At 42.3% G+C, this 15,528-nt stretch overlaps 1 protein-coding gene across 2 annotated transcripts in view; it reads left to right on the top strand.

Annotated features, from left to right (window-relative positions):
* Positions 1 to 15,528, top strand: part of prdm15 (PR domain containing 15) — a 63,144-nt gene that overhangs the window by 24,795 nt on the left and 22,821 nt on the right. For both annotated transcript variants that reach the window (XM_062048425.1, XM_062048426.1), the window contains exons 15-17: positions 4,924 to 5,064; positions 5,151 to 5,314; positions 10,492 to 10,571. In XM_062048425.1, the coding sequence (XP_061904409.1) occupies positions 4,924 to 5,064; positions 5,151 to 5,314; positions 10,492 to 10,571 (385 nt within the window). The remainder of the gene's footprint in view (positions 1 to 4,923; positions 5,065 to 5,150; positions 5,315 to 10,491; positions 10,572 to 15,528) is intronic.

The following is a 15,528-nucleotide window of genomic DNA, read 5'->3' on the forward strand; positions in this document are numbered from 1 at the left end:
AGATTAGGTCCTCATTCAAATTCACTCTTTACACTGTTGGCAACATAATAATTAAAAATATCACACAGTGTGCCTTTAAGAGTATTTCCACAACAATTAAATAACCTAGCCTGAGTAGAACTAGAATCACGGTGAAATAACAAAAGATGTTAGGTTTAACCATAAATTATCAATTGAATTGGTCTTGTCATATAAACAAGATTATGTCTAAAATGAGCAGGACTGTTTGTTATTAGAAAATGTGCCTATTTTATGACTGAGTTTTACAGTCGTTGTGTCTCATCTCGATTGATGCTCCGAAGTGATTTGGTCATGTGCTCCAAAAAAAGATAGAGGGAAAAAAGGCTGCACGATTGGCATTGAACTGCCCACTTTGGACTAGTATTAACAGTGTGCACCACAATCTATCATGGCTTTACTGTATGTTGATAAGCAATGACTAAGAAACATGCTGGTAGTTTGTTTTACTATTCATACTACAACCAGTGTTGGGTTAGTTACTGAAAACCAGTAATGAGTTATAGTTACTAGTTACTTCATTTCAAAAGTAACTCAGTTACTAACTCAGTTACTTACACCAAAAAGTAATGCATTACTTTGAAAAGTAACTATTTAGTTACTTCTTTTTTTCTTTTCTTTTTTTAAAAGCTCCCATTAATGCCCTTTAGCCTTCATTTCAGTACTGTTATTGCACTGGAGAATAATACAATGTGTTGATCAACTTGACATGCATTTACATCACTGAACTCTGCTAAGCAATGTGGTCTACATACAACACACAAAGACAAAGATATGTTTCAAAGGCCAATTTGTTTCTGGCCAGAACAAATTGACAAAACTATTTTAAATAGCTGCAACATAATGGCACTTTAACTTGAACTTGAAGTAGATAGGATATTTGATCCAAGACACAACTTACATTTAACTAAAATGTTATTTTCTTTGTGCTCGACAAAAGAAAAGTATTGAGAATTTCTCCTTGTTAAAAAAATTGACTCTTTGCTTCGCCTTGATGTCTTTTTAGTTGTTATGATAGTAGCGTTTATGTGTGTGTGTGGCCCTTTAAGATATGACAGCATGTGTGGTGAGGGACGTCAGTGAGTGAGTGGGCGAGAGAAGTGAGGGACCGGCGACAGTGAGTGCGTGCAGGTGCTCTCTCTAGCTTGCTGGATGGCTGCGTCCGATAAAGTCACAAAGTTGCAACAACCGCCGGCCTCATCATTCACCCTCAACTGTAAAGACCACTTCCGGGTAAAGTGAAGGTTGTTAGACCCGAAGGAACGTCTCCCCTGCGCCCCTCAACTACGGTATGGGAGTCCCCCCCCGCTCCCACCCACACAAAGCACGTACGCCTCTTATTTTCCACCGCAGCGCTGCCACAAAACACACTCAGATCTTCAGTTTCTAGCCGATACTACATAAAAAATAACGTAAAATAACGCAGTAACGCATCATGGAGTAACGGTAACTGAGTTACTGAATATAAAAAATAACGCGTTAGATTACTAGTTACCGCTGAAACTAACGGCGTTACAGTAAAGTAACGCGTTAGTCCCAACACTGACTACAACAAGGCCAAAAATCTTGCATTCTAAAATATCATATGTTTGTAACAGAGACAGACATCCTACTAGACAACAGACTAATGGAAACATTGTAGCACCAGGAACAAGAACATGTGCTATGCAAAAACTGTGTTGTACAGAGCTGCTTCCCAGTGGAATAGGCTGTCTTGTGTATTAAAGAAGTCAAATAATGTAAGGGCTTTTAAAAACAAGCTTAATAAGCTACTACACTAGGCCTGGGCAATTATTTTTCCTCGGGGGGCCACATTTAGAGAAAAAAAGGTGTCTGGGGGCCGGTATATCTATTTTTAGGAACACTAATACAAAACCTCACCATAATGTCTGAATGCTAAAAACGTTATGACAGACCGCCTTAAAAAACGGAATGGAATTAAAAAAATGTTTTACTGAACAAGACACCCAGAATGTACATGAAAGTAAAGAATGTAGAATTTACAATATTAACTATGAACGATAAAACACTGAATATTGACGACATATAACGTCACACCGCCTCTCGATCGACATGTTTTACAATCAAGCGAAACGCAACAAAAATGCAACAAACACAGTAAAATATGAACGCGAAGGGTAAAAAAAACCCCACCTACAATCTGATATATCACTAAGCTCTAGAAATTTGTTGTAAAAATCTCTTTCCACGTCTGTCCCTGACACCCGCATTTCAGGCTGGCCGCCGTGGAATCATTCTGTGGAAACGCTCCCCACCCACACTGCTTGGTGCCTCGTCTGAGCTGCTGTGACTTAGATTACCATAGTAACTAATTAGATTACCATAGTACCTAGTATATCATGCAAAAGCGCAGATTCCAACCATTGAAATACTTTGTATAGTTCAAGACTTACGGTCATTTGAAAACATCACTGCACATCATAATGGCAGCTACAGTTTCCATTTTAAAGATCTAAAAAATATATTTGGGAATGTCCAGCGGGCCAGATTGAAAAGCTTAACGGGCCGCATCCGGCCCCCGGGCTTTAATTTGCCCAGGGCTGTACTACACGAAAGACTGTTTTTTATTCCCTTGTATTCTTTATTTTATATATGATGGATTGTTTTACTGTTTATGTATAGCATTTATAGGCATACACTTTGTTATTGAGGGTCTTTTCTATGGATGTATTATTTAGATGTTGGTATTATCTTGACCCTAGAAAGATTAGTGGCTACTATGTAGCTTAACTATTTGCATGCCTGTTCCTGACTTGCACTGTGTGACAGGTTGATCCTCATCCTCCAGTGATAAAATATTATTTGATAATGATACTTAAGATACTAAGAAATAGGGGTGTAAAAAATCGATTTTTGAATTAATCGCGATTCTTGTGTAACTATTTTTAATCAATTCAAAGAAGTCAAATCCATTAAAAAAAAATATAAAAAATAGTATTTTTTTTATTTATTGTTTTGGGGTTTTTTTCAAACACATATCCTTAAAATAACCACAGATAAAAGTGTTTGTCTTACGCATAGTAATCAATTGTGGACACACAAAGCCCGAAAGCAGTATATACGCAATCAGCGGGAATCAATTTTTGGCAGGGAATCAGTTTTTGGCAGTGAAAAAAATATATATATATATATTTTTTTTTTTCTGTCCTGTCCAAACACTCAGGCAAATCATATTGTTGATGTAGATGCCCATATTTGCTACTTTAGAAAATAAATGTTTTCTATGAAATAATATAAAAACTTATCAGAGCTATTTATCTATTTTATGGAGTAATCTAGTTAATCATAGAACTGGCACCCAATTTTATTAAAAAAATTATTGATTTTGAACCTAGTATCGTTTTAAATCGATTCTGAATCGAATTGTTACCCCCAAGAATTGAATCAAATGGTGTGGTGCCCAAAGATTCACAGCTCTACTAAGAAATGCAGTTTGTCGTAATGGATGTGATTATTATTGAATTAGGGGGGCAACTCCACACTGTGTAAGGAGACACACAATGAGCTGCTATCTTGTCAGCCCGGGGGACTAAAAATAAATAGTGACAGCAGAAGGGGATCAAGGTTTGAGATCGCCATTAAAAGACATTAATCTGCAATGGCGATCACATATTTTTCATGAAAATCAGCCGATAATTATCGGTGGCAGACCAATCGACACGTTCCTAATTTAATCTCTGAGTCTTTAGAAGCCCTCCTGTAAACACTTCCACACACACACTTATTTATAAACACTTCATATGCTCTTAAAAAACTTCATACACTCTAAAACCTATTTAATTTTTACATAGATAATTGATTGGGTGCTCAATGTACTCAATGGTACTTTAAAATACCCTAGTAGGAACCGCAAAGTGGAGAGGGTACACTTTACTACAGTAGAATTTGCCACTAGATAAGATCCAACTAATCAGAGCATGCTGTTCAATATTGTGGCCACTGATTGGCCCAGCCTTAGGCAGCATCCAGTCCCAAGTAAAGATGACTTTGTGGGTGTTATTAACGGGTAATGTCTAGAGAGCTCTTATAATGGTAAAAAATACACATTTAAAGGGTTGTTTATGCTCTGGCTATCAAAATATTATATTTATAATTTATCATTCCTTTTTTGTGGAACATTTTTTCTCGCTTTCAGGCCCGTAGTCAATTATTTGCTATTCGTTGGAGCGTCCCATATACTGTCTGGTGTCATTTTATTCAAAATAGTGGTACAAAATAAACACAGAACAGTGCAGAGGTCACTTTAAACCAGGGGTGTCCAAGCTATGGTCGACATCAATTTGGCCCGCATTTAACAAACCATGGCAGAGAGCAGTGCATTCATATCATGTACAATGGCCAGATGTCTGATAGCTGCCATATTGTTCCCATTTGGGGGCCAATGAAAATACCTCAACCGTTAATTTTCCTTGCAAGAGTAGCAGCACAGCATTCCTTAAATGATCCCAAACCAAACAACCTACCCGAGTCATGGTTCAGGAAAAAAAAATCAACCAGCACAAAAAGTCAACAAACATGGTCACGCATACCACAACCTGTTCATTGAACTTTATGGATATTATAAAAAACGTCCAATTAACATAAAAAACAAATCTAAAATACACCATTACAAGGGATGATGGGGAAAAATGCAAAACACTCCTTCCTTTTTTGATACTGCTGGTGAAGCAAGCCCGTCATATGTGACATAGTTTCATAATCATAGACACTCCTTTTAGTGCTGAAGAATATTTAACTGCCTCAAGCAATGTTTTTGACATGACAATTATTCAACTGCAGCACATAACACAAGGATTTTGACATATCAAACTTGGTGTTCCGTTCATGTTCTCACTTTTTTTTTTAAAGTGTGCAGACGTGTTTATTACATCTGTTTTGTTGCAGGATATAGCCCTAATGGATGAGCAGAAGAGGGAGGACTTCATCAAGAGGATCGGCATTTCAGTTTGTGACAGTGACGAAAAAGAGGACGAAGACGAGGAAGACGACCCCGAGCGCCATAAGTACAACTGCAAGAAATGTCAGGTTAGCAAGATGTCAGGTTAGCAAAATGGAGTAGCAAATTTGTGATCCTCATGAACAAAAACGTGTCCTCTGTTCATGTCTTACAGATGTCGTTTGCGAAAGGCAGAGAATACCTGAAGCACATCATGGAGCAGCACAAAGAGCGAGGCTACGGCTGCGGGATTTGTGAGCGTCGTTTCGCACTGAAAGCCACATACAACGCCCACCTGGTCATCCATAGGGAGCAGCTACCTGACCCTGCTGTGCAGAAGTAAGAAACACTAAATGTTGCACTGCTTGATCCATCCATCCATTTACTACTACTTCTCCCTGTCGGGGTGGCGGGGGTTGCTGGAGCCTATCCCAGCTGCACTCGGGCGGAAGGCGGGGTACACCCTGGACAAGTCGCCACCTCATCGCAGGGCCAACACAGATAGACAACATTCACACTTAAAACTCTAGTATCTCAAATCTGCGTTGCCTATTGAAATAAGTAAAAATCAGCTTAATTGGTCCTTAGCCCACCAAAACATCCCTATTTTAACTTAACATTCCTTTTAAAAAGGAAAACCAGTCTTTTAGATAAGAAATATTGTGTAGTGTAGTGTTGACAACGCTGTGGATACTTCCTATATATTTCAAACAACTCACCGCCTGTCCATTGCTTTCTTTGTATGTACCGTACTCATATTGAGGAAGTGAAGTGTGTTCGTAGTCGATGAGAGGAATGTTTTTTTTGGACGTTTCCTGAAAAATGTCATCAAAATCTATCTGTAACTATTTGAGTTACCGGTATGTTGCTAACAAACAGACAAACAAACACTGGCAAAAACAACCTCTTGGGCGGAGGTAAGATACTGCGTTCTGCAAAGCGTGCCACTTTCATTTCAAGGCGACACAGAGCCAGCGGGTCACGGTGCAGCGCACGGAGGTAATCACCCCAAAAAATGTTTAATGCTGGAAATATGAGGAAACTGAAAAACTACTTGATAAATCCTCAATCCATCCACCCTTGTTTCCACCGCTTATTTCTCTTGATGTTGCGAGGGGAAGGCAGCTTACACCCTGAACAAGTCCTCTTCTCATAAACTGTCATCCAGAAAATACATTTGAAGCCAAATATCAGTTTGTAAGGCAGGGGTGGGCAATTAATTTTTACCGGGGGCCGCATGAGCAACCCGAGCACTGCTGGAGGGCCACACCGACAATATTTCAATTAAATTTTGCTCAAATTATTTTTGATATACCGTAAGATAGATAATAATAATATTTTCATTTAACCTAACTTATCTTTATACAAAAGCAGATGGCTTTTGATGGTTTTATTTTTAACACTTTCTTACACAACACTTCCTGATGTATATTACAATACAAAAATTTCAATTTCTGTCACTTCATACTGCATCCTCTTTGTTGTGAACGTAGCACGTCTGTAAGGTGATTGGCGAAGAAGGAAGAAGCGTTGCTGTTGCGGAAATGAGGAGTGAGAATTGATTTTCCTTTTGGAAAGAACGAGATAAGTTGAGCTGTGTTAGTATAGCATGCTCAATAAAAGTTTAAAAAGAGCGTCAGACTTGGTGTGCACTTCTTCTGGACGCTACAATTGATGTCACAAGTGGGATGAAATGCCTCCCAGTTCGCCTTGCCATCAAACCTGGGAGTCTTCATTGAGGGCGGAATTCCCCCCGTGGCAAGCAGCGTGGCTGCACCTGTAAACGCTCTCTCTCTCTCTCTCTCTCTCTCTCTCTGTCTCTCTCACTCTTTGCGGCAAGCTCCTCACGTGGCACGTACCTCCCGATGACATAGCACACAAGCAGTGCACTATGCGCAAAGTTTTACTTCTGACACCAATTGTAGCGTCCAGAAGAAGTGCACACGAAGTCTGACGCTCTTTTGAAACTTTTATTGAGCAAGCTATACTAACACAGCTCAACATATCTCGTTCCTTCCACACGCACGTCTCCTCACTTCTCATTTACGCAACTCAAGAAGACAACATCTACTTCAGCAGGTCGTTACACTATATTCTTTAAAGACAGCAACGTGTGTACCACAAATAAGCACACGGCTTTACCTTTACTTGGCAGTCCATGTCTTTTTTAAAACACGCCATTCGTCATCAACTTTTCTCTTTTTAGCGTCTCGGGGATAACCGGGCATCACTTGTCTCTGTGCGCCTTCCCTCACAGGACATACGCACATATAACACTTTTCAAAATAAAAGCAGCACAGTTGTATTGCACGCACGACAAAGATGTTTTTTTAAAATTTATTTTGTATTTGTGATTGCCGCTGCGCGCACGAGCATACGTCCACACGGAAGTAATACAAATAACGCTTTTCAAAACAAAAGCAGCACCGTTGTATTGCACACTCGAAATAGATACTTTTTTAAATGTATTTTGTAATTTATAATTGGCCTCACGCGGGCCGGACAGGGACGTACAAAGGGCCGGATGCGGCCTGCGGGCCACAGAATGCCCAGGTCTGTTGTAAGGTATTTACATTATTAACAGTTCAATTGTTAGTTAACTTTTCTGGGAAACAACTTATTCCAGGCTGATATAAACATGTGCATTGTGGAGGATACTGCGCGTCAGAAAGTAAAAATTGAAAAACGTTAAAGTGCAAATTATTGTTTTACACGGGATGCTTACATACCGGTAATCACTTTAAGACACGCAAGTGTAAGTTTTTTTTATAATATTTGCTTGAAACAGTGAATGTCCTTGCACAATTCTTTGTACTTAAAAATGAATGTTTATGTAGTAATAAGAAGGTTTAGAACATTTTAGCAATGTTTGTGTTCAATTACAGTTAGTGTGTTTATCCTAAACATTCCTGGCACTTCATTTTACACACTAACATAATTGTCCGAAGGGGACAAGCGGTAATGGATGGATGGATGGATGTATTTTTTGCAGAGGTGAAACGTACTAAAATTTTGTCCACAAGTACAAGCAACAAGTACTTTGCAAAAATGTTACACGTTACAATGAAGGTACAGGTCCAAATATCTACTCAAGTAAAAGTAACTTGTTTTACAAGTTTGCTAATGCATCAAGACTAAAAGCAGGTGTTCTTTTATAACACCAATTGTCAAGTACAAAAATAAGATAAGTAATTTAACAATACATCAAACGTGTTAAACATACTTGACCAATAATTCTAATTCTGATTCTGATGAAGACCCAAATAACATAAATTTAAGCCATCCCACCCAATTTTTGCCATTTGTTTCTTGTTACACTCAAAAGATAACATTAAACAATATATATATATTTTGGTAACAGGACTGTGCTGATATTTCAACTAGGAATGTACGATGATGGAATTTTGAACCGATAACCCATAATTTCCAGACCTTTTCAACCGATAACGATAATCAATATTTATGTACACTGTATATATTTACACAAGATACATTTAACAGTTCATACTTTTACCCAAAATGTACACACACCAACACAAAATACACAAATCAATTGTAGGGATAAGGATAATGTCAACTGATGTTTCTTTACTTAGTTAACTATAATTTGAATACATTTACACTTCCTACTATAGTTCGGACCCATGCAAATGTATTATTTCGTAGAGCAAATATATTTTGGAATTTATTGAAGTTTCAACCTTCCAATGATTTCTTTGGTAGACAACAATCAACTAAAACTGAATATGATTTCCAACACAACATAAATAAATGCAGCCAATAGAATTAGGCCAATAAGATTCTACATTGCCGTTAGCAACAACACCGAAAAAGTAGAGTCACACGTCTTGTTGATTGACAAAAATAAAAGTAATACAATTGTATTTTTTCCTGACCATAATAAAATAGTGCAATACATGCTTACCCCTCATAAAGGCAACTTTCAATTGTAGAACACAAAGAAATTAGGTTTTGAATGATAAAGTGCTTTTTTTTTTTCACTAAGAAATCATAAAAGGTAAATTACAGTTACCTGTGCCTCCAGATGAACAAAGAAGGTAAACCTAAACAGTTACTAATTTTGTCATAAAGTTATGTTCTTTGAAACTGTTGCCTCTTATCAAACACTTTCTCATGAGTCCTGTGACTTTACGTTTGCTGCGTTCGCCACTAATAACGGCAGGTCTCGGCTTAGCAGCACATACAGCTTCGTACTGCTTCCATAAATCTTTCATTTTAGTAATTTTTTAGGTGACTTGTCAGATTTTATGGTGTTGAAGCTCGTCTTTAACCGTGCCCGTTTAATTTCTGCAGAACACGTTTTTCACACTGAGTGAAATGTATTTTTCTGACATACTAAGGAAAGCTCACACCTTTGTGACTTCCATGCCATGATGCTCTTTTTCTGTACAGAAACCACAACAGAGAGACAAAGACAAACACGGAGATGATGAGCCTTTATTATTGTCTGCTCATTTTATTGGTGGATTTTTCATTATTGGAATTACCAATATGTTGTCAAAATTGCCATTATCGTTCGAAAATTATCAGCCGTTGATAATATTTTGCATCCCTAATTTTAGCCCCCAGTCATAATTTAAATATGATGGAATATAATGTACATGAAAATTAACGAGTGAACCTACTTTTGTTCTTCACGTGGCCTGCAGGAGATGTAAATGATGCAACTTCCTGTGGACCATGTGACTTGTGGACTATTCCACATTTTTCAGGGGGGTAACGTGTTAAAGTAACAGGACTTCGTGAAAACCCAGAAACACAACTAATGTGTACATTTTTACCAAATTGTTTTTTTTATGAACGTCAAATATAGTTTAGATAGGAAGGAACACAAATATGTAAAAAAACCAATACCTTTTACCAGAATTTAAATGGGTATATTTCATGGTAAAGTAATTAACATTTTTATTTTATTTTAAATGTGCAATTAGATCAATGTGACTTTGCTTGATAAAATAAAGAAATTACAGGTAATTGATATGTGTATTTTATATTTTATTTCCTTTGAACGTAAATGACACTGATTTGATGGAATGGTGCGATATCAGTTTATCAACCTCAGCCATCATAATCATACTTTATTCTGAACATTGAAAAACTAATTACAATGAAAGCTGTTGCAACATTAGTACAGCATGTGTCGGTTCCAGCTGCTCAGTATTGATAAGTTGAAGGTAATTTGTTGCAGACTTTGCGAACCACGGCAACCTGCTGCTCAAAATGAAGGGCCCCTTGAGGGATTAATAAAGTTGTTTGAATTGAGTAATGAACAATCATGATTCATTTTTGTGGCCTGGCTATTTGTTCCTCACCAAAGAAAGAATCATCAGTGCTTTCCATTTGCATCCATAGATCTTTGACACACACACAGTACACCTGCAGAGCCTTCTATAAAACTGCATTGAATTGTCAATTTACTGCAAATGCATCATCTTATGAAGTTGTAATATATTTAAACTCTACGACGTCTAATCATATTATCATCTTTTCCAAAGGTATATCCACCCCTGTGAAGTTTGTGGAAGAATCTTCAATAGTATTGGAAACTTGGAGAGGCACAAGATCATCCACACTGGTGAGATCCCCATATTTGTGATAGTTTATTTATTTCTTGGTGGATTTTAGTTTCCATATTTGAACAATACATCTTAGCCATTCCACTGAATCGGTGCTATTTGCTTGTTGTTCTTCTGATTAAATAAAGGGAAGCTTGTTTGCAAGTACATGTTTCATACAATCAGGTAAAAAAACATTGATTTATCTCCAAAATTAGCTAAAAGTAGTACTGTCGCAGAAATGAATTTTGGGTACACTCATGTCTTTTTCAACGGTACATCCTGTAAGAGCGAAAGCTGGACACTGAAGTGACCGCTCAGCATTTAGCTCAGTAGCTAGCACGCTTGTTTCTCATGACAGAAGGCACTGGTTTGAGTCCCAAGCAGACATAAAGCCTTGACTCAACCATGGGGGTTACAATACTTGGTAACTTCCGTCCATCCATTTTCTACCGCTTGTCTCTTTCGGGGACGCTGGTAGGCTGGAGCCTATCCCAGCTGCACTCGGGAGGAATGCAAGGTACACCCTTGACAAATCGCCACCTCATCGCAGGGCCAACAGAGATAAACAGACAACATTCACACTCAAATTCACACACTAAGGCCAAAACTTTCTACATAAAAAAATGTATTTCATTTAGTTAATTGTATTATTTTATTAACTATCCATCCATCCATCCATCTTCTTCCGCTTATCCGAGGTCGGGTCGCGGGGGCAGCAGCTTAAGCAGGGAAGCCCAGACTTCCCTCTCCCCAGCCACTTCGTCCAGCTCCTCCCGGGGGATCCCGAGGCGTTCCCAGGCCAGCCGGGAGACATAGTCTTCCCAACGTGTCCTGGGTCTTCCCCGTGGCCTCCTACCGGTCGGACATGCCCTAAACACCTCCCTAGGGAGGCGTTCGGGTGGCATCCTGACCAGATGCCCGAACCACCTCATCTGGCTCCTCTCGATGTGGAGGAGCAGCGGCTTTACTTTGAGCTCCCCCCGGATGGCAGAGCTTCTCACCCTATCTCTAAGGGAGAGCCCCGCCACCCGGCGGAGGAAACTCATTTCGGCCGCTTGTACCCGTGATCTTGTCCTTTTGGTCATAACCCAAAGCTCATGACCATAGGTGAGGATGGGAACGTAGATCGACCGGTAAATTGAGAGCTTTGCCTTCCGGCTCAGCTCCTTCTTCACCACAACGGATCGATACAGCGTCCGCATTACTGAAGACGCCGCACCGATCCGCCTGTCGATCTCACAATCCACTCTTCCCTCACTCGTGAACAAGACTCCGAGGTACTTGAACTCCTCCACTTGGGGCAGGGTCTCCTCCGCAACCCGGAGATGGCACTCCAACCTTTTCCGGGCGAGAACCATGGATTCGGACTTGGAGGTGCTGATTCTCATCCCAGTCGCTTCACACTCAGCTGCGAACCGATCCAGCGAGAGCTGAAGATCCTGGCCAGATGAAGCCATCAGGACCACATCATCTGCAAAAAGCAGAGACCTAATCCTGCAGCCACCAAACCAGATCCCCTCAACGCCTTGACTGCGCCTAGAAATTCTGTCCATAAAAGTTATGAACAGAATCGGTGACAAAGGGCAGCCTTGGCGGAGTCCAACTCTCACTGGAAACGTGTCCGACTTACTGCCGGCAATGCGGACCAAACTCTGGCACTGATCATACAGGGAGCGGACCGCCACAATCAGACAGTCCGATACCCCAAACTCTCTGAGCACTCCCCACAGGACTTCCCGAGGGACACGGTCGAATGCCTTCTCCAAGTCCACAAAACACATGTAGACTGGTTGGGCAAACTCCCATGCACCCTCAAGGACCCTGCCGAGAGTATAGAGCTGGTCCACAGTTCCACGACCAGGACGAAAACCACACTGTTCCTCCTGAATCCGAGGTTCGACTATCCGGCGTAGCCTCCTTTCCAGCACACTTGAATAGACCTTACCGGGAAGGCTGAGGAGTGTGATCCCACGATAGTTAGAACACACCCTCCGGTTCCCCTTCTTGAAGAGAGGAACCACCACCCCGGTCTGCCAATCCAGAGGTACCGCCCCCAATGTCCACGCGATGCTGCAGAGTCTTGTCAACCAAGACAGCCCCACAGCATCCAGAGCCTTAAGGAACTCTGGGCGGATCTCATCCACCCCCGGGGCCTTGCCACCGAGGAGCTTTTTAACTACCTCAGCAACCTCAGCTCCAGAAATAGGAGAGCCCACCACAGATTCCCCAGGGACTACTTCCTCATAGGAAGACGTGTTGGTGGGATTGAGGAGGTCTTCGAAGTATTCCCTCCACCGATCCACAACATCCGCAGTCGAGGTCGGCAGAACACCATCCTCACCATACACGGTGTTGATAGTGCACTGCTTCCCCTTCCTGAGGCGGCGGATGGTGGTCCAGAATCGCTTCGAAGCCGTCCGGAAGTCATTTTCCATGGCTTCCCCGAACTCCTCCCATGTCCGAGTTTTTGCCTCCGCGACCGCCGAAGCCGCACACCGCTTGGCCTGTCGGTACCTGTCCGCTGCCTCAGGAGTCCTATGAGCCAAAAGAACCCGATAGGACTCCTTCTTCAGCTTGACGGCATCCCTCACCGCCGGTGTCCACCAACGGGTTCTAGGATTACCGCCACGACAGGCACCAACTACCTTGCGGCCACAGCTCCAATCAGCCGCCTCGACCATAGAGGTGCGGAACATGGTCCATTCGGACTCAATGTCCAGCACCTCCCTCGTGACATGTTCAAAGTTCTTCCGGAGGTGGGAATTGAAACTCTCTCTGACAGGAGACTCTGCCAGACGTTCCCAGCAAACCCTCACAATGCGTTTGGGCCTGCCAGGTCTGTCCGGCATCCTCCCCCACCATCGCAGCCAACTCACCACCAGGTGGTGATCGGTAGAAAGCTCCGCCCCTCTCTTCACCCGAGTGTCTAAAACATGAGGCCGCAAATCCGACGACACAACTACAAAGTCGATCATGGAACTGCGGCCTAGGGTGTCCTGGTGCCAAGTGCACATATGGACACCCTTATGTTTGAACATGGTGTTTGTTATGGACAATCTGTGACGGGCACAAAAGTCCAATAACAAAACACCGCTCGGGTTCAGATCCGGGCAGCCATTCTTCCCAATCACGCCTCTCCAGGTTTCACTGTCGCTGCCAACATGAGCATTGAAGTCCCCCAGTAGAACGAGGGAATCACCCGGGGGAGCACTCTCAAGTACTCCCTCGAGTGAATCCAAAAAGGGTGGGTACTCTGAGCTGCGGTTTGGCGCGTAGGCGCAAACCACAGTCAGGACCCGTTCCCCCACCCGAAGGCGGAGGGAAGCTACCCTCTCGTCCACCGGGTTGAACTCCAACATGCAGGCTCTGAGCCGGGGGGAAACAAGAATTGCCACCCCAGCCCGTCGCCTCTCACTGCCGGCAACGCCAGAGTAGAAGAGAGTCCAGCCCCTCTCGAGAGAACTGGTTCCAGAGCCCTTGCTGTGCGTCGAAGTGAGTCCGACTTTGTCTAGTCGGAACTTCTCCACCTCGCGCACTAGCTCAGGCTCCTTCCCCCCCAGCGAGGTGACGTTCCACGTCCCAAGAGCTAGCTTCTGTAGCCGAGGATCGGACCGCCAAGTGCCCTGTCTTCGGCTGCCGCCCAGCTCACATCGCACCCGACCTCTATGACCCCTGCTATGGGTGGTGAGCCCATTGGAGGGGGAACCTACGTTGCCTCTTCGGGCTGTGCCCGGCCGGGCCCCATGGGGACAGGCCCGGCCACCAGGCGCTCGCCATCGTGCCCCACCTCCGGGCCTGGCTCCAGAAGGGGGCCCCGGTGACCCGCGTCCGGGCAAGGGAAATCTGGGTCCATAGGTTTTATTTTTCATTGAGGTCTTCGATTATTATTATTTTATTAACTATTTTTATTACATTTTTTAAAGAAAATCCACCCAAAGTACAGTTAGGATAAGGAGTAACACATGTGAAAAATACGACATTTTAGAGGATTTTAATGATTATATTCCATACTCCACATTTTTCAGACTGGGTAAATGTATGGGGGTCACAAGACTAAGTGGAAAAACACAAGTGTGAATTTTAACAAATTTTATAACACGAGGGAATTTTTAGCGTAGAATGAGCAAATACAAGAAATATAGCTGCATTGCATTTATAATTGCATCCATCCATCCTTTTCCGCTTATCCACAGTCGGGTTGCCGGGGCAGCAGTCTAAGCAGAGAAGCCAAGACTTCCTTCTCCCCAGCGACTTGGTCTAGCTCTTCAATCAATCAATCAATTCCTTTATTATCATTGTCATAATAAAACAAGTTATACATGTCAAAAATATTTTGTTGGCGCTTAGGCTAGCGGCATAGAAAGTGCATTGATGTACAGGTTGACAGTAGTTTACAGTAGCATTGTAAAGAAGAGAGAGAGAAAGGGGGCGGGGAAGTGTGAACAGTTAGATGTCTGAAGAGTGTTATATTGTTGTTGCAGCAATGCAATGTCCAGGGCAAAATTATTGAGGTGCTGAAGAGTGAGGTATTAAGATGGACGGGGGCGGTAAAGGGGCAGGCTGTTCATTTAGCAGTCTCACAGCCTGGGGATACAGACTGTGAGACATTCTGGTGGTCCTGGCGCGAAATTATCTATACCTTCTTCCAGAGAATATGAAGAGGCCATGTGCTAGGTAGTGCCTGTCCTTTAGGATGTTGCGAACGCACTTTAGACAGCAAGCAATGTACATGGCCCCGTGACACAGGCCCCGTTTACACTAAGCCGGATAAGGTTGTTCCGGGTAAATCCCACCTAACCTTATCCGTGTCCACACACAACAATGCCACCGTTTAAGACCCCCTCCCCTCTCCGTCCGCCGGCGCGGCGCAACGCAACCTAATTGGCATGCGCGGAAAATGCACACGTCATAGCCACATCCAGTGTTGCTTTGTGTGCAAGTTCTTAAATTTAACTTATCTGAACAATATCCAGT

Source organism: Entelurus aequoreus, linkage group LG05 (genome assembly GCF_033978785.1).
Source record: "Entelurus aequoreus isolate RoL-2023_Sb linkage group LG05, RoL_Eaeq_v1.1, whole genome shotgun sequence".
Lineage (NCBI taxonomy): Eukaryota > Metazoa > Chordata > Actinopteri > Syngnathiformes > Syngnathidae > Entelurus > Entelurus aequoreus.